The following is a 27,809-nucleotide window of genomic DNA, read 5'->3' as shown; positions in this document are numbered from 1 at the left end:
ACTAGGTCACAGACACTGATCAGACCTGGCATGGCTGTGGCTGTGGCGTAGGCTGGCAGCTCTAGCTCCAATTTGACCCCTAGCCTGGGAACTTCCCTATGCCACAGGTTCAATCCTAAAAAAAAAAGCAACGCAAGAAAAAAAAAAAAAAAGTGGTAATACCAAATGCTGGTGAGGACACAGAAGAACTGGGTAACTCATTACTTTGGGATTCTCCAGATAAACAAAACTAATAGGACATGGATGTGTATGTGTGTAGAAAGAGAGATATTGAGATTGACTGATTTTAAGGAACAGACTCATACAATTATGGGGGCTGGCAGAGTAGATTCAGATAAGATTTGATTTTGCTGCCTAGAGTCTGAAATCTGCTGGGCAGGCCTGCAAGTGGGAAAAGCAGAGTTTCTATGTCACAATCTTGAAGAATTTGTTTCTTTTTTGGGAAACCTCAGGTTTCGCTCTTAAGACATTCAACTATTGGATGAGGCCCATCACATTATGAAAGGTGCCTTTACTCTAAGTCTACTCATTTAAATGTTAATCACATCTAGAGTTCCCACTGTGGCTCACCAGGTTAAGAACCCAACATAGGCGAGCCACTCAGAGTTTGTGGGCTGCGGTCTTCAACCTACGCAATGTCTCTGAGCCTGCAGCGCCTTGCCTGCTGCAGCCCTCGGGGCTGCAGGGGTGGGGAGGCGCTGTCCGGTTGCTGCTTACCAGCCCTGCTGTGCTCTCGGTGCGAAAATTCACAGACAAACATGAATGGGTAACAACAGAAAATGGCATTGGAACAGTGGGAATCAGCAATTTGGCCCAGGAAGTTTTGGGAGATGTTGTTTACTGTAGTCTGCCTGAAGTTGGGACAAAATTGAACAAACAAGAGGAGTTTGGTGCTTTGGAAAGTGTGAAAGCTGCTAGTGAACTCTATTCTCCTCTATCAGGAGAAGTAAATGAAATTGATGAAGCTCTAGCAGAAAATCCATACTTGTCAACAAATCTTGTTATGAAGATGGCTGGCTGATCAAGAAGACACTCAGTAACCCTTCAGAACTGGATGAACTAATGAGTGAAGAAGCATATGAGGCGTTTCCGTCGTGGCGGTTAAAGAATCCAACTAGGAACCATGAGGTTGCAGGTTCGATCCCTGCCTTTGCTCAGTGGGTTGGGGATCTGGCGTTTCCGTGAGCTGTGGTGTAGGTTGCAGACGCGGCTCGGATTCCGCGTTGCTGTGGCTCTGGCATAGGATCTACAGCTCCGATTAGACCCCTAGCCTGGGAACCTCCACATGCCGCAGGAGCGGCCCAAGAAATGGCAAAAAGACCAAAAAAAAAAAAAAAAAAGAAGCATATTGGAAATACATAAAATCTACTGAGGAGTGAAAGTGGAACCCTTAAACTAGTTTGAAACAACTTAATCTAGCATAGTTGTCTTAAATTAGTGGTGGATAGATTTTTTTAAAAGCAACTTTTAGCAAAAGAAACTACTTACAACAATGTTACCAGAAAAGAATACCCCTTAACTTCCTAATGACTTCAGATAAACACTATGCATCTTTTGCACAGCACCCTATGATTCTCAGGCTAGGCTCCAGTTAGAATATTCAGAATTCATGAAATTATCTGTGGTAAAACTACTTAGAAAATTATGTAATTCAAGGATAACACTGTTATCTTAAGCCTTATATATGTAATACTGTAACTTGCTTACAGCTGTCCCTGGATTTTGGTCAAAGTACTTAATGAACTTCCCACTGAAAATAACTGGCTTTAGAGAAAAATTTTTCTTAGTTGTACAGTGTCAATGAAAAACATTACTATCTTAATTTTGCAATATACTGTGTTTGCTGGTGCTATTTTTATACAGTGAAGCAACAGTCTTGCAGAAAAATAAGGAAAAGTTTAATAATAAAATATTCAACTTAAAAAAAAAAAAAGAACCCAATATAATATTTGTGAGGATGTGGGTTTGATCCCTGGCCTCGTTCAGTGGCTTAAGTATCTAGAGTTGCTGAAAGCTGTAGTATAGGTCACAGATATGGCTCAGTGTTGCTGTGGCTACGGTGTAGGCCTAAAGCTACAGCTGCAATTGAACCCCTAGCCCAGGAACCTCCCTATGCCACAGGTATGGCTGTAAAAAGAGAAAGAAATAAAAATAAATAAATAAAAAGTTAATCACATCTAAAAAATATCTTCACAGCAACAGCTAGGCACCCCAGCCTGGTCAAGTTGATACATAAAACTAACCATTGTACTAATACATGCTGTTAGGGATGTAAAATGCCATAGCTACTCTGGAAAATAGTTTGGTAATTTCATCTAAGTTGATTACGAATTTACCATGCAGCACCATACTTATACTCTTGGGCATTTATCCCAGAGAACTTAAAACCTACATTTATGCCAAATCCTATAAATGAATGTTCATAGCAGCTTTATTCCTAATAAGCAAAAACTGGAATGAACTTACACATTCTTCAACGGATAAGCAGTCAAACAAAACACGGTACATCCATACCATGGACTACTACTCAGAAACACAAAGGGGAGGAGTTCCCTTATGGTGCAGTGGGTTAAGGATCTGGTGTTGTCAATGCAGTAGCCTGGATCACTGCTATGGCCTGGGTTCAATCCTTGGCCCAGGAACTTCCACATGTTGCAGGGGAAGGAAGGGAGGGAGAGAGGAAGAAAGAGAGGGGGAAAAACTATTGACACATGCAACAACCTGGGTGGCCCTTAAATGCATTATGCTGAGTGAAAACAGCCAATCTCAAAGGTCACATACTCTACGATTTCATTTACATAACATTCGTGAAAAGAGAGATGGCGAACAATTCGTGGTTGCCAGACAGGAGGGATGGCGGGTTGGAAGGGCATGGGTGTGACTACAGAGGAGGAGCATAAGGGAGATCTTTGCGGTCACAGAATAGCTCTACATCAGGGAAGTCATTCTGTATGTTGAAATCATTGGTAACTTTGAACAGAGCAGCAAGTAGTGATGGCGTGACATAACTAACTTACCTATCTTACTAAAGCACGAGTTCCACCAAGGGAGCAATCTTTCCTGTTTTCTGGAAGAGCAGAGCAATTAACACTCAGTATACGTTGAATGAATGAAGCTTCTGAGTGAATCAATTCAAATTATAATTGAGTGTGGTCATTTTGTTGGGCTCCCTACTGCCTCTGAGTCAGATCCAAATCTCAAACTGGTCCTCATCTACCCTAACCAGTTTTATCCTCCGTCCTGCCTCTTTTCTAAGTGGCTACCAATTCCCTTATTTTGCCCTATTCCTTCTGCTTGGATCCTTATCCCTTACTTTTCTGCCTGGTGAATTACTCCTCATCCTTGAAGATCCAGCTCAAATGCTCCTTCCTCTAAAGGGCTTCCCTGATTCCAGACAGTCAGCTCTCCCCTTCCCGTAGCACCTACACAAAAGATAGCATACTATGTTGTCCTTAATGAATATCTCCTCATTTAGGTTGAATAGTCTTCCCACAGAAAAGAAAGGTTGTAGTCTAGCACTTAACACAGTGCTTTATTCTCATCTGTTTTCTTTCTTTCTTTTTTTTTTTTTTTTAACATTTCACAGGGTTTTTATTTATTTATTTTTTGGGGAGGGCTTTTTTTTTTTTTTTTTTTTTTTTTGCCATTTCTTGGGCCGCTCCCGTGGCATATGGAGGTTCCCAGGCTAGGGGTCGAATCGGAGCTGTAGCCACCAGCCTACGCCAGAGCCACAGCAACTCAGGATCCGAGCCGAGTCTGCAACCTACACCACAGCTCACGGCAACACTGGATCGTTAAGCCACTGAGCAAGGGCAGGGACCGAACCCGCAACCTCATGGTTCCTAGTCGGATTCGTTAACCACTGCGCCACGACGGGAACTCCCTCATCTGTTTTCTTATTTATTTATTTAAATTTATTTATTCTTTTTTTTTTTTTTTTTGCCCGCCCACAGCTTGCAGAAGTTCCCAGGCCAGGGACTGAACCTGAGCCACAGCAGTGACCCAAGCCACAGCAGTGACAACACTGGATCCCCAACCGCTAAGCCACCAGGGAACTCAATAAACACTAAAATGACTTCATCTAAAAGGTAGCTCTCAGTCCTTCATCTGAGATATAAACAACAAAACTTCTGATGAGTTTCACCTTTTCCTTTTAACCTTGATCTTCTGGCTCAGGACTGGTGGTGCTGATGGTAGGAAAGCCCCGGCCCTTGACTACAGAAAGCATAAGAAGCATTACTCTCTAAACTTATCTGAAAATTCAATAGCTGAAGTAAAGCCTCAAGAAAAAGATAATAAGCTTAGGGCCAACTGGTGGAGGGCTTGTCTTCCATTCTAACAGTGCATTCCCAAATGTTGAAGAAATCAAGAAGTCACACCACAGTTATCTAGTTCAGGTGCAAGTCTACAAGGTGTCAGGTAACAAAATGGGGGTAGGGAGTGTGTCTCTTCATCCTGAATGCTGGATGGCTTGCCTGCCAGCCCAGAACTTGGGCAGAGGGATGCTCATTCATCCAATGTAAGCAGAAATGACTAGTCCTCACAAACCCACGGGGCTGGGAAACAGACTACAAGTACAATAAAACATACTGAATTGGTTCAGTATGGGGGTTTGATGGCATTTTAAAAGCAGACTGTGTGAAATCCTCTATGATGGAGCCTGGATCTCTCTGCTTTAGGGGGACCCTGCTGGGTAAGTGATTCAGGAAGGGGGTGAGGGAGGAAGGGGGTGAGGAAGGAAGTGGCTGACCAGCTAGCACTAAAAATAGACCTGGGGCTATGGCCCCACAAGAAAGAGCTAGTAAAGAGCTGGCTAAACACTTAGGCCTGTCCCTACTCTTGCAAACCTCCCCCACCTCACCCATGTCCAGAAAGACAGAATGGGAAGAAAGAGTGAGACAGGAGGCAGGAGCCTTCAGAAACCACTGAACCAACCACATATGAAGTGAAAATGTTTCTTACCAGTCCAGACTACTGATCATGAAAATTCAAGTTCAGTCTGGAAGTAGCACCTTTCATGCCTTACTTATTCAAGAAATATCCTGCAAATGCACTTTCATGCCTGGCCTTTGAATGGCTCTCCCTAGACCCAAATGCCTCTTCTCACCATATCTGTCTGACAAAGTCCTATTCATCCTGGCAAGGTACCAATCAGATACCATCCTCTCCATGAAACCACCACAAATCTTCTCAACTGGAAATTACTTCCATCCTTGCAGTGTTACCTCAGGCCTCTGGTGACACCTGTGCAGTTACAGAAGTTACCACACTCTGCCTTGTCTCATAGTTAACTGTCAGATATGTCTCCCCTACCAATCTTTAAATGCCAAAGACAGGGGCTGACTCCTAATCATAGCAGGGTGCCTCATGCACCAAGCAAAGCACCATGAACAGCTAAACACATTTCAGCATATGCTGACTGAGGAACATCTCAAGCGTAATGCCAGGGACCCTTGAAGATAACTCAGAAAACAATTTTGAGCACCTGAAACATGCCGAGAACTGTGCTAGAAAACTGATGCTTCATATGCTTTGGAAGCTCAACATCTAGAGGGGGAGAAAAACTCTCAAACATATCTAAACCATTTGTATGTTAAGGGGAGTAGGTGCAAAGTGTTAAGGCAATGCTTCCCAAACACCCATGTGCACAGGATGTAAGAATCACCAGATTCTAGTTTAGTATTTCTGAGGTTGGGCCTGAGAGTCTGCATTTCTTATAGGCTCTTGAGTAATGCTGATGCTATTGGTATAATGATGATACTCTGAGTAACAAGGGGTTAAGGTAAAGTGGAAGAGGGAGAAATTAACTGCACTTAGAGTGATATGAGACCACTGTCTTCAGAGAGCTGGGATTTCACACAACTCCTAGCAGCAAGAGGGCAGGGCAAAGAAAGAAGGTGGCATGTGTCTCTGCACAATGGAAACATACATGTTGGCAGGGAGACGGGTGCAAATTTGTAACCACAAGACAATGCTGAAAAGAGACAAATGCAAAGTGCTTTAGGAGAATAGAGGAAGAAGCATTTGGCTGTTTCTCTCTGCTCAAGAACAGAAAAGCAGGAGTTCCTGCTGTGGCTCAGTAGTAATGAACCAGACTAGTATCCATGAAGATGTGGGTTTGATCCCTGGCCTCGCTCAGTGGGTTAAGAATTCAGTGGTATAGGTCACAGAAACAGATCAGATCCCATGTTGCTGTGGCTGTGACATAGGCCAGTAGCTGCAGCTCCAGTAACACGAAAGGAGCCTTGAAGCTCTGTTGACAGAAGTGAACAGATACTTCAAGCCAAAGGAAAACTATAGCAAATGCCCATAAGTTGGAGAATTTAGGTCCTAAGAAAGAGACAGCGGTTGGAGACCATGGGCAACTAGGAGAAAAAGGCAAAGAGGGGCTGGAGATCCAAGAACAATTACCCAGGAGTGGTGGTCAACACCAACAAAACATCCTTAAGCTTCTCCCTCTTACATCTCACAGACAGCAGCAACGGATTTCTATGAGCAGCTTAGAATAATCAGAGATTCAGTTAAATCAGCAGTCCTTTCATTAATCCTCCCGACCAGCCACCACCTGCTGCTCCTGCACTCCCATTACCCAGAGGCTCTCCCTAGATGTCTTGCTTAAAGTGATAGCCTATGGACATATGGGGTGAAAAAAGACAGCATGTGTAGGAGCACCTTTTAAAACCACCCAGAGCTGAGCAGCTCTGTTCTACTTCCTGCTCCCCTGACAATTTTCTAACCTGTGATTTTTTTCTGTGGTAAGGAAGAATAGACATTCCTTCATGAACAAGCTAGAATTGGTCTCTCTTGCTCTATCCATTAGGATTATCTGTCCTAAACGGGACAAGAAGGGAAAAGTGCTAATGAAATCCTGAAGTTCATGAAGTACTTGCTTCATGAACTATGGAAAAGGCATTCTACTTGTTTAGGTGTACCTCTTAAGATCCACCCTGCCCTGCCCTGATTGTTATTTCACTCACTCATTCAACAAGTATCTACTGAGCCATACTGTACTGTGCAAGGAACTATGTCGGGCCTGTGGGCCACCTCTCTGACCTTTTGTCCTTCCACTTTTCTCCTGGGTCATGCTATTCTTATCACACCAGCTGCTTGCTATTTCCCCAAAATACTGACTACGCTTCTGCTTCAGCTGTGCTTGTTATTCCCTCTGCCTAGAATACTCTTCCCTCAGATACGCTCATGGATCCCTCTCCTGCACTTCATTCAGGTCTCAAAGAGACTGGCTCAGGTCTCTCTAGAAAAATAGCACTCAGTCCCCTTATTATCATTATTTTTCCCTATAGCACGTGTAGACATTTTCTACCTATTCGTGTTTATTGTCTGCTACCCCACTAGAAGGTAAGTTCAAACTCACAGAGGCTCTGCCTGCTCTGCTCGCCGCTGTGGCCCCAGCACTTAGGACAATGCTTGGCTTGTGGAAGATACTGACAGATCTGCTGATATACTGTCGAATGGAGGGAAGTCACTGAGAGCAGGAGAATGACACGGTCAGAGCTGAAAAACAACCTGCCGGCTGCACCAGGACCATCCCCTTAAGAGTCTGTGGGAATTCTGAGCACGCTTCTAGAGCTAAAGAATCTCCGCTTAGGCATGAGTTCCTGCTGTGATGCCATGGGTTAATGATCTGGCTTGTCTCTGTGGAGGCACTGCTTCAATCCCCAGCCGGATCCCCAGCCCAGCGCAGCGCATTCAGGATCTGGGATTGCTGCAGCTGTGGCATAGGTCACAGCTTCAGCTCAGATTCCATTCCTGGCTGGGGAACTTCCATATGCCATGGGTCAAAAATGAAAAAGAAAATGAAAAAAAAGACAAAGAATCCCTCAGTTAGTCAGTTAGGTAAAAGGTGAAGGGGGAATTAGGATTACTCTGAATTACTGAGGTGTTATTCCTCAGTAAATGAGTCAGTCACAGGCTCTGCTCTCATGGAGCTATGATACTGTAAATAATTATGTAACTACCATTGTGATAAATGCCACAAATTACACATCAAAAGAGGGGATGGGAGTTCCTGTCATGGCGCAGTGGTTAACGAACCCGACTAGGAACCATAAGGTTGCGGGTTCAATCCCTGGCCTTGCTCAGTGGGTTAAGGGTCTGGCGTTGCCAAGGTCTGTGGTGTAGGTTGCAGACGCGGCTCGGATCCTGCGTTGCTGTGGCTCTGGTGTAGGCTGGCAGCTACAGCTCCAATTCGACCCCTAGCCTGGGAACCTCCATATGCCGCAGGAGCAGCCCTAGAAAAGGCAAAAAGACAAAAAAAAAAAAAAAAAAAAAAGGGACAAAACCCATCCCAGGTTTCAATCCTACATAACCAAACGGATGGTGTGCCATCCTTACATAAAGGGAACAGAAGAAGAGATGATTTAGAGGGGAAAAAGAGGTTTCATTTTAGACTTAATTCCATTTTTGACTTGATGAGTATGAAATCAACAGGACAAATGGAAATGCAGGTCTACCATTTAAGAGCAAAATAAGGGGTCAAAATATAGATTAAAAAGCCATTTGTAATGTGTAGGCTGTGTCAACAAACCTTTAGTTGGAAAACAGGTTAGCATAGTGTGTTTGAGGATCCTCAGGATAGTTGTTAAGTGACAATTAGATATTACAAATCAGCACAGGAAAAATAAGCTTGTAACATGTGTGCATCACTTAAATATATATCTCTTAGAAGTCAATCCCTTTTAAGTGACCATTTGAAGTGCAGCCACAGGGCTGAGCTAATAAAATTTGGCTCTTAACAGCTGAAGTGGTTTACCGCAAAAGCTAAAGAATGAGAAAGATTACTCCTTAGTATGAAATATTTCTGATCAGTGGCTTTGGATACAGAGACAAATTCTGATTTTAGAGTCTCTCTAATCACAAAGCTCTATAAGCAATCTCACTTGACCACTTGGTAACAAGCCTTTTTCAGCTTGTCTCTTCTTTTTTATTTGTGACAAAATATACATAAAATTTACCATTTTAACCATTTTTAAGTGTACAGTTCAGTGCCATTAAGTACATTCATATTGTTGTGCAACCACTACCATCTCCAGAACTACTTCTTCATTTTCCTAAACTCAAATTTTGCACCCATTAAACACTAAATCCCCATTCCTTCCTTCTTTTAGGGCTTGAGAAATCTCCATTCTATTTTGTTTCCCCAAGCTACACCCATGGCATATGGAAGTTACCAGGCTAGAGGTCCAATTGGAGCTGCAGCTGCCAGCCTACACCACAGCTAAGCAAAGTGGGATCCAAGCCACATCTTGCACCTATGCCACAGCTTGCAGCAATACCAGATCCTTGACCCACTGAGTGAGGCCAGGGATCAAACCTGCATCCTCACGGAGACTAGTCAGGCTCTTAACCCACTGACCCACAATGAGAACTCCTCTGCTTTTTATTTTTATGAATTTGACTAGTTACCTCATTTAAGAGGTATCATATAATATTTGTCCTTTTGTGACTGGTTTATTTCAAAACTTAATGTCTTTAAGGTTCAGCCATGCTGTATTATGTATAATAATTTCCTTCCTTTTTAAGGCTGAATAATATTCCATTGTACATATGGAACAAAATGACTTTTTTTTTTTTGAGTTTTAGGGCCTCATGTGTGGCATACGGAAATCCCCAGGCTAGTTGAATTGGAGCTGCAGCTGCTGGCCTACACCACAGCAATGCAGGACTTAAGCCATGTCTGTGACCTACACCACAGCTCACGGCAACACTGGATACTTAAGCCACTGAATGAGGCCAGGAATAGAACCTGCATCCTCATGGACACTAGCCAAGTTTGTTACCACTGAGCTACAACAGGAACTCCCCTACATTGTTTTTATCCATTCAACCATCAAAGCACTCCACACTTGGGCTGCTTCCATCTTCTGGCTATCATAAACCATGCTTCTATGAACATGCTTGTACAAATATTTGTTCTGGAGCTTATTTTCTGAAAAGCATTTCTGTGTTCTCAGAAATGCAGCACACTGCCCAGACATATTGGGCCATATTTGAACTACTGATCAACTCTGCCTGCCAAAAGCCCAAACCCTTACCTTCTTGGCCCTGAACACAGCCGCTCAGGTCCACGAGAACACAGTAGCCATCACATGGTCTCCTCTGGTCTGCCATTCTGCAAGCAGCTAAGCATCCTCAGTTTCAACTGAGACAAAAAGGGAGCACTGTGTCTTTAGTTAATGCTTTGGAATAGTCTGCTTCAAGCTTCATCAGAGATAAAAGACTTTAAAGATGAGATGCAAAATGTAACTGTCACTTCTCCTATGTCAGTTATTCAGTCACCAACAAGGACAGCCCCATGATCACCTGCAGTGAGTTGGCAAAACAGTTTTTCACTTCTGGTTCACCTGTACTCTTTAACATGAGATGCTTACAATCTCCAAAACTATAAAAGTATACGCTGGAGCAATAAAGCAAGTGTAATCTACTCCAAAAGCCTTAAACTTTACAAAGGCTAAATCAGTATACAACAGGGGTCAGTCAGCCAATGGGTTTGGCCCACACCTGTTTCTGTAAATAAAGGTTTACTGGAATAAGCCAGATCCATTTGTTCATGTATTGTGTATCAGAGTTGAGTAGTTGCTGTTGAAAATGTATGGCTCACAAATCCGAATACTTTTCCTATCTGGCTCTTTAGAGAAAATGCTTGTCAACTCCTGGTTCACCATCTTGGTTCATTCTCTCTTCTCCCCAACTGGAAACAAGTGATGATATGATCATCTGTTTAGGTAGAAAAGGCTTAAACTAACTCTGGAGAAGCTGGTTGGTTTCTGTGCCAAGGAGCCAATGGGAGTGCCAACACTCAAACCTAAAGTAGGAAGGTAGATGCTACCATTCTAATTCAGTAGAGACTAGGAATATATCTTTAGAAAAGCAATGTGGTCTCATTTTCAATTAACCAGCCCACGAGCTGAACAGGTGTGGCCAAAGGGCAAACGATGGAGTCTCATGAACAAAACAATAAAGGAACCACCTGCAGTAAGAAGCATCACCAACACAAGCTTCTTAAATTCACCCAACTGGTCAGCCAAGCTCCAGAAGCCTCAGGGTGAACCCCATGAATGTTGCTTAGCTAGTAACTGATCTTCCAAGACATCTCCAACTCTTTCCCCACCTCCATGTTAGGCAGCTTCAAGCCCTCTCCTTCTTCTAATCAGAGTCCACATTTAACACCATCGCTCACAGCATAACTCATAGAAGAGCAAAACTGACTTTTTGATGAATATGAATTATATCACAAGTGCACATTGTGATACACACACATGTGCTCTCAAGGAGTTCATGCTTCCTCTTAGTTCTATTTCCTCATTAAAAAGAGGCGAGGCTGAAAACAAACACAACTACTGGAAAAAAGTCAGCAGAAAGCTATGGGAATGAACAACATTCAAAAGCACAATACTTCCCAATAGTGTAGTCATTTCCAAATCAAAAGAATTCATATGTCCAGAAGACTAGCAGAAAAAAGCCTGCATCTATCTTCTCTCCTGAAATAAAACAGTGGTATTGAATCTGGCCACACACATCACTGCCCACCATGCTCAAAGATGACACTGCAGATGGTGTTTGTTCCCTGCTCTGCTTTATACCATTAGCAGGGCAGGTAAGTAATCTGACAGAGGGTGTAAAAGCCTCACTTCCACCAACAAACAGCTGCGTTGGATCTCAGATAATACAGCTTTGTGCCTTGGGCAATCCTTTAATATCTCTAAGCCTTAGGATTTTTTCATCTGTAAAATGGATGGCTTTAATAGGGGACCTCTATGGCTCCTCTTAATGTATTATTCTAGCTCTATAATTATACCCGTGTATCTCACTATACTACACATAACATAAAAATGCCATACATGGACAAGTTCTTACCTCACTTCCTTACATCCTTCTCCACCTACTCTTTCATCACAAAATCAGTGTGACACTAAATTAGGCTATGATTCCAGACTCAAATGTGTGGCTCTTAAAGTCAGTTTCAATGAAATTATGTACTTGGCTATAGTGAGTCAAAAGGAAATATTCTAATACTATGCCTTTCACCCTTGGAAAAGACACTTCCTTGTAAAAGCTAAATACTCAGATCTGGGTTCAAAACTTTAGGAGTTCCCATTGCGGCTCAGCAGGCTAAGGACCCACTGTTGTCTCTGTGAGGATATGGGTTCAATCCTTGGCCTTGCTCTGTGGGTTAAGGATTCAGCATTGCCACAAGCAGTGTAGGTTGCAGTTGCAGCTTGGATCTGATGTTGCCATCGCTGTGGGGTAAGCCTGCAGGTGCAGCTCCAATCCCACCCTTGGTCTGAGAACTTCTATATGCCACATATGCGGCTATAAGAAGAAGAAAAAAAAACTGTACATTTTCAGCAGAAATTGGCACAACACTGTAAATCAACTACATTTTAATGATAATTTTTAAAAAATCTTTAGCAGGGGCCAAGGCAAAGTGCTGGGAAGACTGATGCCAGTAGCTCTTTGAGGAGCTGTTATTAGCGGTTGGAAAACAAAATATATGTGTGTGTGTATGTGTGAAGGAGGCTCCTCTCCTAAGCTGGTGGGTCAGTGAACAGTATGCAGATTTGGTGACCCCATTCTGCTCTCACAAAGAAAAAGAAAGTAGTATGTGAGGAAAATATAGAAATATAGGTATTTGGTGAGTCTAAATCTCATAAATAAGAGGCTGTGAAGAACAGGCACTGAGTCTGGGGAGTCTGCCCAATTCGCTGGACCCAGATGAATGTGATAGATGAGGCCTGAACACTGGGCTCCCAGTAGCCCAAAGGACAGGAGATGAAACCAAATGCCGGGAAGAGGAAGTAAGAGCCTCTGTGAATGCAAACTTTTACCTAGACTAAGTCTTATGCTATAGGTTGCCAAGAAGTTTTGCACTACTATCCTCCTAACCTTTAAGATAAAATAATTTGCAAGAACAAAGACCATGGACTTTTTCTGATAGGAGAATAATACTCAGCTAAATTCATAATCCTATATCCAAAGATGAGCTTCAGAGGAATTGCTCTCATGACTGAATGCAAAATTTTGCACATATATAAGTATGTGCATTCTTATAGGGAGAGGGATTCAATGCTCTCAGTTTTTCAAAGAGGTGCAAGTCACCATATGAAATGTGATTTTTAAAAATCCAATTTATTACCTTTCTGTTATGCCTCTACTTAACTCTTCAACAGGTACCCAAGGAATTTAAATTTCGAATATTTCCAAAAAGTTAATTAATCAAGGCTCGGGAGTTCCCACAATGGCACAGTGGGTTAATTATCCAGCTTGTCTCTGTGGCGGCCCAGGTTCCATTCCTGGCTTGGAGCAGGGGGTTAAAGGATATGGCATTGCACAGAAAAAGAAAAAAAGGAAAAGAAAATTAACCAAGGCTCAAGAGTTGGCAGTGAATTCTGAGAAAGTGGAATGGCTGCTAATGTTGACTTTCACACCCTCCCTGAAACTTGGGAAGATAAGAAAGGCGACAAGTTGTTAAGGATGAGTACAACTGATGTCAGGTAGATTAATTCACATGGTAGCAACTGAAATCAGTTCAGTCACTGTCAGTGATAGAACAGGCAATAGCAGAGCATGAGAGTACACTAGACCTGGAGTCCAGTCAACAGGAGTTTAGTCTCTAGTCTTATTTCGGCCCAATTCAATCTGTGACTTTGGAAAAATGCCTTCCTCTTCTGGGCTTGGTCCTCATCTATAAAAGTCTGGCTATTTAAGTAGTTGTCTGCAAATTCTTTTACAGCAATGAACATAATGTATAGATAAAATCATCCAAAATTAATGAGAAGCTAAAACAAATTCGAAATGACAGGATGAACATACATTTATCTCCACCTCCCTTTGATGGAAACCTCATTAAATTACTACTCATAAATATCTACTACTTCCTGGGTGTTTACTACATGATTGTTTTAAGTGTATTAACTAGTGGAATCCTCAACACTTTTACTAGGTGTAAGAGTAAAAAATCCCCAATTTACAGATGAAGGAAATGAATCACCAGCGTTTAAAGAACTTGTCCAAGTTTTCACTGCTAATAAGTGGCAGAGCTAGGATTTCAAACCCAGATGATCCAGCTCTAGTCTGTGTTGTGCTACCACTCAGACTGACAATCAAGGAATGGCAAAGCTCCCAAATACAACGAAGCCAAGAGAAAGAGCAGATTAGAAAGGTCATCATATTTTGGAAGATGAAAAGTAGACAAATGGATAATAATTAACTTAAATGGAGGATATTGAGTGCTGTAGATGGCACGTCACTTCAAAACCTCCTCCAAAACTCATCTGTTTTCCTCTGAAGGTGTGAGCATGGGAAGGCTAAAAACAGGTAGTACGGTCCCCTCCCCCAGGCAAGCAACTGCTGCATCATCACCCCAGCAGAAGACTGGGGATTTATTCTCTGGAAAGGATGAACCAGAGACTCCAGACTTGGGTAACCTAGGCACTGATGAAGATAAGAAGTGGTACTATTCAGGGGATTAAAGTAAAGTCTGCATACAGAAGAGCTCCCAGTCCCCTCCCACCACAAGCTCGTAGTATGTTAACAGCCAGGCTTACTTCATGAAGGCAGAAGCCTGAAGGAAGATCCATGGACTCTGAACATATCCCATTGAAAAGGTCAAGTCCTTCACCTTATGTCTGTGGCCCTCAAAACGGAGCCCCAGATCAGGAGTAGCATCCCTGGGAAACTTATCAGAAATGTAAATTCTCAAATCCATCAGACCTGCTGAATAAGAAATTCTGGAGTGAACAATGTTTGAATAACTGATTTTTATTTTATTTTATTTTTGCTTTTTAGGGCTGTACCTGGGGCATATGGAGATTCCCAGGCTAGGAGTCCAATTTGAGCTACAGCTGCTGGCCTACACCACAGCCAGAGCAACATCAGATCAGAGCCATGTCTGTGACCTACTACACCACAGCTCATGGCAACGCCAGATCCTTAACCACTGAGCAAGGTCAGGGATCGAACCTGCAACCTCATGGTTCCTAGTCAGATTCGTTAACCACTGGGCCATTATGGGAGCTCCTGAACAACTGATTTTTAAACAAGGCTGCCAGGTGATTCTAATGCCCGCTAGAGTTGGAAAACTACTGCCCTATTGGGAGGCCCACTAGTCAATAAATCCATGCCATATCAAAAAATTTACAACCAGCTTTTCAGTTTCTATTTATTTGGGAGACAGTCTGGAATCATCAGAAGTTTCAGGAAAGACTCTATCCTGAAAAAGAGACAGTGAAACAGATTTTACAGAGCAGCTCTAGCGAAAGGGAGTGAAACAAGGCACAGCTTGGTTTACTTGGCCTCTCCCTGGCCCCTTCCATCACAGTGCACTGAGCTACTTCTCAGGCTCCACAGAATAGTTAGGAAACCAATGAACCAGAGCTCTCTACAGTCCTTATCCACCTGCGGCCTGTGTCTTTATGCTGGCCCTTAGGTCCCAGATCCTTGAAATTAATATAGCAATTAAGACTGGCAGTCTCGGAGTTCCCGTCGTGGCGCAGTGGTTAACGAATCCGACTAGGAACCATGAGGTCTCGGGTTCGGTTCCTGCCCTTGCTCAGTGGGTTAACGATCCGGCGTTGCCGTGAGCTGTGGTGTAGGTTGCAGACGCAGCTCGGATCCCGCGTTGCTGTGGCTCTGGCGTAGGCCAGTGGCTACAGCTCCAATTCAACCCCTAGCCTGGGAACCTCCATATGCCGCGGAAGTGGCCCAAGAGATAGCAACAACAGCAACAACAACAAAAAGACAAAAGACAAAAAAAAAAAAAAAAAAAGACTGGCAGTCTCTGGATATGCGATGGGGTCCTACTGTATAGCACAAGGAACTATATCCAATCTCTTGGGACAGACCATGATGGAAGATGATATAAGAAAAGGAATATATATGTGTATGTATGACTGGATCACTTTGCTGTAGAGCAGAAATTAGCTCAACACAGTAAATCAACTATTCATTAATAATAATAATAATAATAAAGAACTGGCATTCTCAGCTGGAACCACTTCTGATAATTTACTTGTCCTTTGAGTGAACAAAAAGTACTTTAATGGAAAAGTCAAAAAAGTATTTTTATGCCAAGGGTGCTATCCTCCGAATGTGCATTAAGTACAGAGGCAAAATGCAATGCTTTAACTTAGGTAGTGTGACCATCCCACTCTGTCATGCCCTTTTTACTTTTACAAAAATCCCTTACAGCCTAAATCTTAATCCAAAAATTCACCCTCATTACTGCTCTTTACCAGTTTCTACTCACTCCAAGTGTTACTCAACCAGATCCTTTTGCTTACAAATCTATAGTAGCCTTAGAGTTCCCATCATGGCTCAGTAGTTAACAAATCCAACTAGGAACCACGGGGTTTCAGGTTCCATCCCTGGCCTCGCTCAGTGGGTTAAGGATCCAGCCCGGCGTTGCTGTGAGCTGTGGTGTAGGTCGCAGATGTGGCTCGGATGCCAAGTTGCTGTGGCTGTGGCATAGGCTGGCAGCTACAGCTCCAATTAGACCCCTAGCCTGGGAACCTCCATATGCCGAGTGTGCAGCCCTAGAAAAGCCACCCCCCCAAAAAAAAGTCTAGCAGCCTTGATTCACCACTACCATGTCATCACCATGGACAAAAATCTCTCATTTACATTTACTTCCTCTGCCTCCTTTCGTCCAGCTCATTCTTCTCAAATCCCTTGGTTCCCCACCAAAGATGCTTTCCCCTCTCCATCTATTTCATTCCTCTCCTGGAATACTAATCTTAGGATGGGTTTAGGGATGAAAACCTTAGGCCAGGCATTTTGCAAAGAATACCACAAATTTCCTCATTTAATCCTCATACAAATACTAAGATTTAGGAATTATCCCTATTTTTCCATGTGGAAAACTGATGTTAAATAACTTGCCCAAGGTTACAACTAGCATTTTAATCCAAACCCTTCTATTTCAAAAGCCGCACTCTTAACCATTGTACTCTATTGTCTCCAGAGTCTGACTCAAATATGTGGGAAAAAAGTTTCCTTAACTTTGTAGACAATAAGAAGAAAAAAGATCTCTGAATAACTTTGTTTTTTAAACAGGGTCTTCGCAGATGCTGACAGCCTTCTAGCCAAAGCTCAAAAGGGAACATCACCTGCAGCAGAATCTCTCCACCTGGAGGGCTCCTCAGGGCTCAGCAGCTTGGCCAAGGAGCAGCACAGCAAGCATCTCCAGCAAGAATGGATGCAAGGCACAGGAGGAAGGCTGGATCTTGGGCACAGAGTGCCAATAGGGAACAGGTGATTAAGAGATCCCCGTCCCCATGAAGCCCATCAGTTCATTCTGAGACCTTCGTGGTGGTGGTGGTGGTAGTGTGCCTTTTAGTGCGGAACAGAGTAGCTGCCCACCTCAAAAGATTCCCAGATCCGATTTTAAAAGCTTTTAAGAGACAAGGTAGTCACCTAACAATCAAGGGCAAGCAATGACTCCTATGAAAAAGCCTACACATCTACGACAGCGCAGCTAACTTCGAGGGGGCACCAAGAAACGTCTATGGTGGTAAGAAAAGTGCTCCCGTGATGCCTACTAGAATGTAGAGACGGCCACGGCCCCCTCCTCCATAGAGGAGCTGCAAATCCATTTTCCCTTGGTCTGTGTGACAGAAAAGGGAGGCGGCACCCCAATGTCTTCACTCCGAGGGCCTCAGCGACGCACCTCTCGAGCCCTTTCCTTCTAAGGAGTAAGAGGCGTCCCTGTCCGTCGCCCCGCTTAGCCCCAGTCCCCCTCTAGAATTCGGCAATTCTCTCTCCCCTACTCGCTCTCCCTCCAACCTCCTTTCCCCACCCCTCAGCGTGCTAGACCTCTCCTCCCCTATTCCTCGCCTCTCTTCCCTCCCCATTTGGTCCCTTGGCCCCGACTGTCGAACCGCCTGGCCCTGGTACCTTGAGCGTCACGTCGCACAGCTTGCCCTGCCGTCGAATCTCCTCCATGACGCCGTAGCCGCGACTAGGCAACTCGGACACAGAGAAGTGCACCAGGTCCTCCAGCTCCTCAGCGCCGTCCTCCACCATCTTCCTCTGCCGCCGCGACTGCGCAGGCCCAGCCTGCCGCCCCGAAACTAAGCAGGGCGGGGCGAGAGAGCGTGCGGCCGGCAGCTCGGAGCTCCGGGCTGGAGTAGGAAGGGCCTGCGCGGCCGCCGTAGTCTCAGACTACTTTGTGCCGGAAGCCCAACCGCCCCGCTTCCTAGTTCTTGCGCATCCTTTGTTTCCTCGTTACCGCGACCCTCGCTTCGCGCCTGCAGCTGCCGCAGTCTTTCTTGATTAATCCGTCCCATCTCCCGTCCTTCTTACTCAGCCCTGACCTTACTCATATCTCAACAGAGGACAGAGAACTTCATTTCCGCCACTACCCCGTGCTTCCTGAATCGCCGGAAGCGGCAGGTTGCCATGGCGACTGTGTACACAGCCTGGCAGAGGCTCAAGCCGGGATTCCTTCGCTGCTCCTGCTGCGGTCGTGCTGTGGGAGGGCTCCTACCGCCGAAGAGGTAATCAGGCATCATGCTTCGCCGGGGTTGGGAGGAGGGAAGCCGGAAAGCAGGTGTTGGCTCTGGCGGCGGGCAGTCGCTGGAATTTGAACAGCGCTCCACCTGGGAATTCTCCACTTTGGCTCAGTAACCTGTGAAACCTGGGCGGAGGAGGGCGAAGCGTCGCGGGGACCCTTTTAGCCTGGCTGCCGCTAAGGGTGTTCGAATCTAACGTTCCCTGGCCCCACGAGGGCCCTGCGTCGCGTCTGAGGTTTAGAGACCTCTAGTCTTCTGGACCCTTATGTGTTCGTAGAATTTCTAGTTGGAGTGGGCTTTGGGATTGCCAGTCCCAGCTGTTCGCTTTACAGATGTAGAAACCTCTCCAGAGAGGGATAGAGATGGTCTCCAAACCCACTGCCGAATGCCACACAAGGGTCCAGCATGTTGGGTCAGGAAAAGGAGAAAGGCTAGTTCTACTTGAGTTCCAGTCTTTTGTTTAGTCCAAGGCTAGGTGCGTTTGGGCTCTGGGAGGCTCTGATGCTGCTGCCTCTCTAGTGGCTCTGAGAGTTCTGATGGCCGCTCAGAGGTTCACTTTTTTTTTTTTTAATGGCCGCACCCATGGCATTCGGAAATTCCTGGGCCAGGGTTTGAATCTAAGTCACAGCTTCGACCTGCAGATCCTTTAACCCACTGCCCCAGACTGGGTATCAAACCCGCACTTTAGCAGGGACCTGAGCTACTGCAGTCGAATTCTTAAGCTACTGTGCCACAGCAGGACCTCCATAGGTTCACTTATTTACACCAGAAATAACTAAATGTGGTGTCCTTGAGGAAGAAGCATTTCCTACAAGGTCCTGGGGGAGAATGACCCTACTAAAAGGGAAAAGTGTTGAGGGGCTGGAGTTGGCTTCTTGCAGGTGGTGCCTGGAAACCCATTGTCTGCCTGGAAGTGTTGTGATGTTAGGGGTGGAGGCAGTATGGGAAAGGAGTGACATTATTTGCTCTTTGGGACTCTCTCAGTAGTGACCGAAGATGGACCCACATATGGAAATTCAGCCATCCTCTGACTTCCAGCCATGACCATCACCACCAATCACCATTTCTTAAGCACCTGCTCTGTGCTGAGCACTGTTCTGAACTTTGAGGGGGGATTCAAAAGAGATAGAAGGCACAGTCCTGTCCCTCAAGCAGCTTGTAATTTAATCTGGGAGCTGAAACCCACTCAAATGATGCGGCGTAAGAACGGTAACAAGCATTATTTCAGTAAGTGCACAATGGCATGGGGTCCTCAAATGTCTGGGTGTTGAGGGGCTGCTAGATAGCAGACTCACAGGAAGGAGCCAGTTAATAGAGAAAGCTGGTCTCAAGTGGATATGGGTCCTGGTGTGCCTGGAGCCATGGGTGTAAGCATGGGAAGTGCCTTGGGAAGCATAGATATGATGACTGCATGTGCATGTGGGCAAACTGCTGGGCAGAAAAGGGGCAGGCTCTGAGGGGAGGGAAATGCTTGGAGGTGGCTTCATGCTGCCCTTGGGCTGTCATTGGGGAGTGGTTTCCAGGAGGGGGGCTTGGGCATCTGCCCCCAGAGCTGTCCTGTTTCTTCATGGTCCCTTGCAGAGGGCACCTTGGACAGTATCTTAACTTCCTTGGGCTGGAGGATGGTTCTCCAGACGGGTATGGAGAATGCTTCCCAGAGCTTTAGATTTCGAAGGTCATTGTTTGCTTGAGTCAACACACCTCCCTCCACTCTCCACTTCCCAATAGCCTAGATCAAAGTGAACTTGGAAATGAGATATTCTCTTTAGTTTCCTCAATTTGGGAGTCATGTTAGAGCTATTTGTGGCTTTTCATTTCAAGAGCTCAATTTTGCAAACGAAGATTTTGGAACTGAAATTGGACAAGCTGTTATCCTTAGGTACCTTTTAGATTCATTTTCTAAGAATTAAAAGATCTGAAAGATCTCACAGTGACCAGGAAAAGACTTCCATGAAGTAATTAGTTGAGGAATGTTGGAAGTGACACATGCTCTACAGTAGGCAAATGTGAAAATAACGTTTGCTTATTTGAAGTGACAGTTGAAGGGTTTGTAATAGGGTTAGAATTTTTTATTTTGTCTGCTTCATTAAAACTGTAAACTGAAAGGGCAGGACCTATTTAACTTGCTTCTGTAGAGATATTTAATGCCACTTGATATAGTTAAGATAATGGTAAGAGGAAATCAAGTGTTCACCACATTTGACTGTGTTGTGTCTGAAATGTGAAGGGATATTAATACTTTAAAAATCTGGAATCGGGAGTTCCCATCGTGGCGCAGTGGTTAACGAATCCGACTAGGAACCACAAGGTTGCGGGTTCAGTCCCTGACCTTGCTCAGTGGGTTAAGGATCCGGCGTTGCCGTGAGCTGTGGTGTAGGTTGCAGACGCGGCTCGGATCCCGCGTTGCTGTGGCTCTGGCGCAGGCTGGTGGCTACAGCTCCGATTCGACCCCTAGCCTGGGAACCTCCATATGCCGCGGGAGCGGCCCAAGAAATAGCAACAACAACAACAACAACAACAAAAAAAAGACAAAAAGACAAAAAAAAAAAAAAATCTGGAATCGTTTCTATCAGGTAACACTCACTTAACCTCTCTCAGATAATACATATAAAATGTTAATAGTCTTTATTTAATATATGCTCCCCCCACCCTTTGGCCACCACACACAGCATGTGAAGTTTCCAAGATCTACTCTGTAGTGGCAACCTATACCAAAGCTCATGGCAACACCAGATCCTTAACCCACTGAGCAAGGCCAAGGATCCAGCCTGCGTCCTCATGGATACTAGTTGGATTCTTAACCTTCTGAGCCACAATGGGAACTCCCCTAATATATGCTTTTTTAAAAGTAAAATAATTCTAGTTAAAAGAAGAAATCTCTGTTGAACAGGACTTTTTTTTTAACAGTCAAGTTCTTGAAAATTACCTTTTTAAAAATATTGAACAGCTCATCAGTTCATTTGTAAGCATGCATTGCAATTGTGTAAGCAAGTTATTTTTTGCTCAATAACCATGTTGATATCCCTTTTTCCAGTTTGGAGGGGAAACTGAGTCGGCTCCATATGCCTCATATTTCCCTAATTTTACATAAATTCAGCAGCTCCTATGCTGGTTGTCTTTTTCAAATGTGTCCAGGAGTTTCCTTTAGCCTCAACTCCTCTATCCTGCCTCATGACAATAAAGGTTATTTTAGGGGCAGAAGCCTCATTTCTTAATGAACTGGGCCATCCCAGCCAGGAACATCAAAAGAGAACTGGATGATGCAGCACACATCCTGACCCTTGGGCCTCATCTCTGTTCAAAGCTAGTTTTGTACATTCTGGAAATTAACTCAGTTATTAGCATTCTTTATATTCTTGGTCTCATAAAAGTGAAATTATTGAAATCTGAGAGCCCAGTTTTAGGATTATATAACCACAAACTATTTGATGCTCTTGTTGAAATTATTTTTTAGAAGGAAAAAAGAGGGAAAAATATTAGAATGATCTTAGAAAAATGTATATGTAAAATTAGAAACGTTTCAATCTTGGAACAATTTAAAATTGCATTACATTAAGATGCCCATTAGTGTTGAAGTAAGTTATTTGGTATATATTCACAGGCCTTCATCTTGCTTTCTAGTATTACTTAACTAGATTTAACACAGTTATTGATGATAACAGATTTTTAGCTTTCCTTAGAACTCTTGACATTTTCTCTCAATACTTAATCCTTTGTGATTGGTATATAATAGGCACCTAAAAAGCTAATTAAGTTTTAAGTTCCTCTTAGAGCAATAAAAATCAGTGCATTTATTATGTCTATTTAATAATCCTCCTTGCTTCTCCACTCTATCACTGTCTGAACCGAATTTACTCTGTAATAGTATTAAATATGTTTACACAGACATTCTCAGGAAAGGGTGTAGTATGATTTGACCAATAAGACTAATAACCAATAAAATGTGAGATTTCTTTGTTATCATTTAGAGGGTTGTAGAATACAGTTTTTAAATTTTTTATTAAATACTTTAGTTGGACAGGATATTAGGGACCTATTAACTCCCCTCAATACAGCAATCCCTTTTATAGCATCTCTGCTAGTTGGCATCTTGACTTTGGATGACGGTTTATGGTGTTTATGGTCGTTACCTTGAGAAAGTCTTTTCCATTATATGACAACTCTACCTAATAAGAAGGTCATTTAAATCTGCCTCCCTCTCACTTATATCTAAAAGCTTTCATCCTATTCAGTGAAGCTACACTCAGCATTTATTTTCAACATTTTATTACATACGGTAATTATTTGTGATAGTATAAATGATGGAATACAAATATATGTGGGACTACCTGAAAGAAAATGATGAGTATGTAGGTAGTTTGGGCGGGAGGCGGAGGAGGTAGAAGACTGTGATTTTTCTCAGGGAGTGACAGAGAAGAAAAAAATATTTGGCTAGATTAAATATAGTTCTGGGGAATCTTTTTCTGATCTAAGTTAGTCTAATGGAGATAGAGGAGGAGGTGCTACATCTGAACCAAGGTATATTAATGAAAAAAGAAAGTTAGTGCTAATGCATTTTACAAGTAAATATTTTAGAGGAAAATATAATTAATAAGGCAAAAAAGTGGACTCAGATACAGAACATTTCTAGAAGTTACATCTAAAATTAGGCCACTAGAGGAGTTCCTGCTGTGGTGCAACAGGACTAACAGCGTGCTGGGAGCACTGGGACACAGGTACAATCCCTGGCCCAGCACAGTGGGATAGGGATCTGGCAGCTGGGGCTTAGGTCACAACTGCGGCTCACATCTGATCCCTGGCCAGGGAATGCCAGGGAACGCAGGGTGGCCTAAATAAATAAATTTAAATAAAACAATAAAATAAAATCAGACCCCAAGACCTCTAAAAGGAGCTTTCTTTTTGCTTCGTATTTTGGTTTCTTACCAGGTTGTTGGTGGAAAATAGTGAGGCACCCTATAAAGAAGGTAAGTACACGAACTTGTTGAGTGGTGTCCTGTGGGCAGAGCATTGAAATACTAGGAGGTAAAAAGGAAGACTGGCTGTCAGTGAGAGAGGAAAACATGGATTGCACGTCATGTTTCCTGATCTTGCTGGTAAATGGCACCTCCCTTCTAATTGTTGTTTGATGATGACTACTGAGAATCTCACTATCTCTTCTTTTTAGCTAGAATGGGTACTAGGAAAAAAGTTCATGCATATGTCCGTGTTAAACCCACCGATGACTTTGCTCATGAAATGATCCAATATGGAGATGACAACAAAGTAAGTACAGTGTGTTTACCTTCACCTCCCTGGGCATCTCTCTGTCTCCCCTCAATGCAGAGTGACCCTGTTTCCAAACAACATTTTAATGACCCAAACAGAATTGGTACAAGTTCAGATGGAATCTAGAGTCCTTCAATTCCCCCACAATGTTTTTTTTTTTAAATGATTTTTATTTTTTCCTGTTATAGTTGGTTTATAGTGTTCTGTCAATTTTTTACTGTACAGCAAAGAGACCCAGTCACACATACACATATACATTCTTTTTCTCACATTATCCTCCATCATGCTCCGTCATAAGTGACTAGATATAGTTCCAGTGCTATACAGCAGGATCTCATTGCTTATCCATTCCAAAGGCAATAGTTTGCATCTATTAACCCCAAATTCCCAGTCCACCCCACTCTCCCTCTCCCCCTTGGCAACTACAAGTCTGTTCTCCAAGTCCATGAGTTTCTTTTCTGTGGAAAAGTTTATTTGTGTTATATATTAGATTCCAGATATAAGTGATATCATATGATATTTGTCTTTCTCTTTCTGACTGACTTCACTTAGTATGAGAGTCTCTAGTCCATCCATGTTGCTGCAAATGGCACTATTTTGTTCTTTTTTGTGGCTGAGTAGTATTCCATTGTGTATCTATACCTTTTTTTTTTTTTTTTTTTGGTCCCCCAGTCTACATTTAGCATTTATAGCCAGTTTCATACATTTTGGCCCATGATTATAAGAAATTTAATTTAGGACTTGAGAATGTGATGTCTTTTTTTCCATGGTCTACACCACATCTTCTTAATCCATTCATCTGTCAATGGACATTTAGGTGGTTTCCATGTCTTGGCTATTGTGAATAGTGCTGCAGTGAACATACGGATGCCTGTGTCTTTTTCAAATAAAGTTTTCTCTGGATATATGCCCAAGAGAGGGATTGCTGGGTCATACGATAATTCTATGTATAGTTTTCTGAGGTGCTGCCATACTCTTTTCTCACAGTGGTTGCACTGATTTACATTCCCACCAACAGTGTAGGAGGGTTCCCTTTTCTCTACACCCTCTCCAGCATTTGCTACTTGTGGACTTCTTAATGATGGCCATTCGGACTGGTGTGAAGTGGTATCTCGTGGTAGTTTTGGTTTGCATTTCTCTAATAATCAGGGATGTTGAGCATTTTTTCATGTGCTTGTTGGCCATCTGTATGTCTTCCTTGGAAAAATGTCTATTCAGGTCTTTTGCCCATTTTTCAACTGGGTTGTTGGCTTTTTTGCTGTTGAGTTGTATAAGTTGTTTGTATATTTTAGAGATTAAACCCTTGTCAATTGCATTGTTTGAAACTATTTTCTCCCATTCCGTAGGTTGTCTTTTTTGTTCTTTTTCAATGATTTCCTTTGCTGTGCAAAAGCTTGTCAGTTTGATCAGGTCCCATTGGTTTATCTTTGCTTTTATTTTTGCCTTGGAAGACTGACCTAAGAAAACATTTGTAAGGTTAATGTCCAAAAATGTTTGCCTATGTTCTCTTCTAGGAGTTTGATGGTGTCTTGTTTCACATTTAAGTCTTTAAGGCATTTTGAGTTTATTTTTGTGCATGGTGTGAGGGTGTGTTGCAGTTTCATTGATTTACATGTGGCTGTCCAGTTTTCCCAGCACCACGTACTGAAAAAACTATCTTTTTCCCATTTATATTCTTGCCTCCTTTGTCGAAGATTAATTGACCATAGGTGTCTCGGTTTATTTCTGGGCTCTCTATTCTGTTCTATTGGTCTGTATGTCTGTTTTGGTACCAGTACCACACTATCCACAATGCTTTTTTAATTTACTTATTTGTTTTGGCCTCACCCAAGGCACACAGAAGTTTCAGGGCCAGGAATCAAACCCATGCCACAGCATCCTTACCCTGCTGAGCCTCAAGGGAACTCCCCCAACAATGCTTTTAATGAGGAAACTCATGAAACTCCCACTTTGAATTACCTTTTTTTTTTTTTTTTTTTTGTCTTTTTGCTATTTCTTGGGCCGCTCCCACGGCATATGGAGTTTCCCAGGTTAGGGGTGTAATCGGTGCTGTAGCCGCCAGCCTATGCCAGAGCCACAGCAACATGGGATCCAAGCTGCGTCTGCAACCTACACCACAGCTTATGGCAACGCCGGATCCTTAACCCACTGAGCAAGGCCAGGGACTGAACCCGCAACCTCATGGTTCCTAGTTGGATTCGTTAACCACTATGCCACGACGGGAACTCCTGAATTACCTTTTTGGTTAATAAGTTTACCCTTTATCTTTGTATCTGACATAGGAAATCTACATTGTCCACACTCATAAAACTTGCTGGTGATCAGACCTCCCATGATACAATCTCTCAGGGAGTACAATAGGACTGTCATAAGTTGATTATTGTTAAATTTACCAAAGCAGATGGAGAAACTCTTTAACAAGAGAATTGCAAAGATCTGTCCATCCCCATGTCCCAATTACTGTCCTGAGAACGTTTCTGAACCCTGTGACAGGCTTAGGACACCTTGAGAGTACGGGATGTTTTCATTCAGCACACATTTGTGGATCAAGCAGCATGGAGGCATTCTTTAAGGAAGGAATTCAAAGACCAACTTCTCAAACTTAGAAAGTCCATCTGTCAGCATGCAGCCCTGTGATGTGCACCCAGCTGGACATGTCTCCAGTGACCACTGAAGCACAGAGCATTTAATGTATGATGGATTAAGCGTCTCTCTGTTTTGTTTTGTTTTATTCTTTTTTATGGCTACACCTGTGACATATGGAAGTTTTTGGGCTAGTGGTAGAATCAGAGCTTCAGCTGCCAGCCTATGCCACAGTCACAGCAACCATATCACTATATGCCAGATCCGAGCCACATCTGCAAACTATACCACGGCTTGAGGCTTAACCCACTGAGTGAGGCTTGGGATCAAACCTGCATCCTTACCCAAACTGTGTTGGGTTCTTACCCTGCTGAGCCAAAAATTTTAGAGGAATTCCCTGGTGGCTCAGCGAGTTAAGGATATGGCATTGTCTTTGCTCCAGCTCTCTTTACAGCTGTGGTGCGCTTTCAATCCCTGGCCCAGTAATTTCCTCATGCCACAGACATGGCCAAAAAAAGAATTGTTAGAAATCTTTTTTCCTTCTTTTTTAGGGCCGCACTTGGCAGCATATGGAAGTTCCTGGACTAGGGCTCAAATTGGAGCTTCAGCTGCTGGCTTAGGCCACAGCCACAGCAACGCCAGTTCCAAGTCACATCTGCTACTTATGCCACAGCTCAGGCAACATGGGATCCTTTAACCCACTGAGTGAGGCCAGAGATTGAACCTGTGTCCTAATGGATTCTAGTAGGGTTCTTAATCCACTGAGCCACAACGGGAACTCCCTGTTTTTAGAAATATTTGCATTTAAAACTCTGCTGATTACAAGTAGATAGGCACCCTCAATTTACTCTAATACCACTAAGTAACTGCGTCTGAGAAGTCCAGAGCTTTTCCTTAAGCTATCATTTTATCATTGCTCACATTGGCCCATAGTGGTGAGTCAGGGGGAGTAGGTACTCACCACAGTGCTGAGGGAGGCCTCACTACCAATAACCGGGGAGATGGGGCTCAAGCCCAGGCCTCCGTTGCCAAGCCCACCATTCTCTCTGGCCTAATTCAAGGCCTCCCTGTGTTTATTGAATTTACCTACAGTTGTTGAATGAAAACATGATAAATGTTCTTGACCCTATATCATTGATGGGGGAACCAAGACAGACAGCAACCTGAAAAGTAGGGTAAGATGTGCTGAATCTAGCAACTGCTTCCATCTTGAAAGTCTATGGCCTCCCTGCAGCAGCTTCTTTCCCCTCTGCCAAAGGTCATCTAGAATATGTGGGAGTCCTTGTTCTTCCTAAAGTTTACCTCTTCTGTTTCCTCCAGGTTGGCCTTAGCTATCAGTGACTTTTTTTTTTTTAATGGCCACAGCTGAGGCTTATGGAAGTTCTGGGCCAGGAATTGAATCTAAATCACATCTGCAACCTATGCCAAAGCTGC

General features: G+C 43.4%; 3 protein-coding genes across 20 annotated transcripts in view; 2 read left to right on the top strand and 1 right to left on the bottom strand.

Annotated features, from left to right (window-relative positions):
• KLHL18 (kelch like family member 18) overlaps positions 1 to 18,164 on the bottom strand; it is a 78,430-nt gene extending 60,266 nt beyond the window's left edge. For all 5 annotated transcript variants that reach the window (XM_021068721.1, XM_021068722.1, XM_021068723.1 and 2 more), the window contains exon 1: positions 17,911 to 18,164. In XM_021068721.1, coding sequence (XP_020924380.1) covers positions 17,911 to 18,039 — 129 coding nt within the window. In that variant the 5' untranslated portion in view covers positions 18,040 to 18,164. The remainder of the gene's footprint in view (positions 1 to 17,910) is intronic.
• On the top strand, positions 166 to 1,223 carry LOC106505596 (glycine cleavage system H protein, mitochondrial-like). Its single transcript, XM_021070954.1, is given in 3 exon segments — positions 166 to 192; positions 671 to 980; positions 983 to 1,223. Coding segments are annotated over 3 exon segments (540 nt in total). The 3' UTR covers positions 1,186 to 1,223.
• The window catches only part of KIF9 (kinesin family member 9), a 48,404-nt gene continuing 38,971 nt past the window's right edge, over positions 18,377 to 27,809 (top strand). For 5 of the 14 annotated variants that reach the window (XM_021068719.1, XM_021068712.1, XM_021068705.1 and 2 more), the window contains exons 1-3: positions 18,377 to 18,512; positions 19,512 to 19,754; positions 23,692 to 23,789. Coding sequence is in view for 12 of the 14 variants with exons in the window: in XM_021068712.1 (XP_020924371.1) it covers positions 19,568 to 19,754; positions 23,692 to 23,789 (285 nt within the window). In the remaining 2 variants the exon portion in view is untranslated. Of the gene's footprint in view, positions 18,513 to 19,508; positions 19,755 to 23,453; positions 23,492 to 23,691; positions 23,790 to 27,809 lie in introns of all 14 variants that reach the window. The other 9 variants (XM_021068715.1, XM_021068708.1, XM_021068716.1 and 6 more) reach the window with 9 other exon arrangements.

Source organism: Sus scrofa, chromosome 13 (assembly GCF_000003025.6).
Source record: "Sus scrofa isolate TJ Tabasco breed Duroc chromosome 13, Sscrofa11.1, whole genome shotgun sequence".
Classification (NCBI taxonomy): Eukaryota; Metazoa; Chordata; class Mammalia; order Artiodactyla; family Suidae; genus Sus; species Sus scrofa.
Note: the sequence above shows the minus strand (reverse complement) of the source record. Positions and strands in the feature narration are given on the sequence as shown.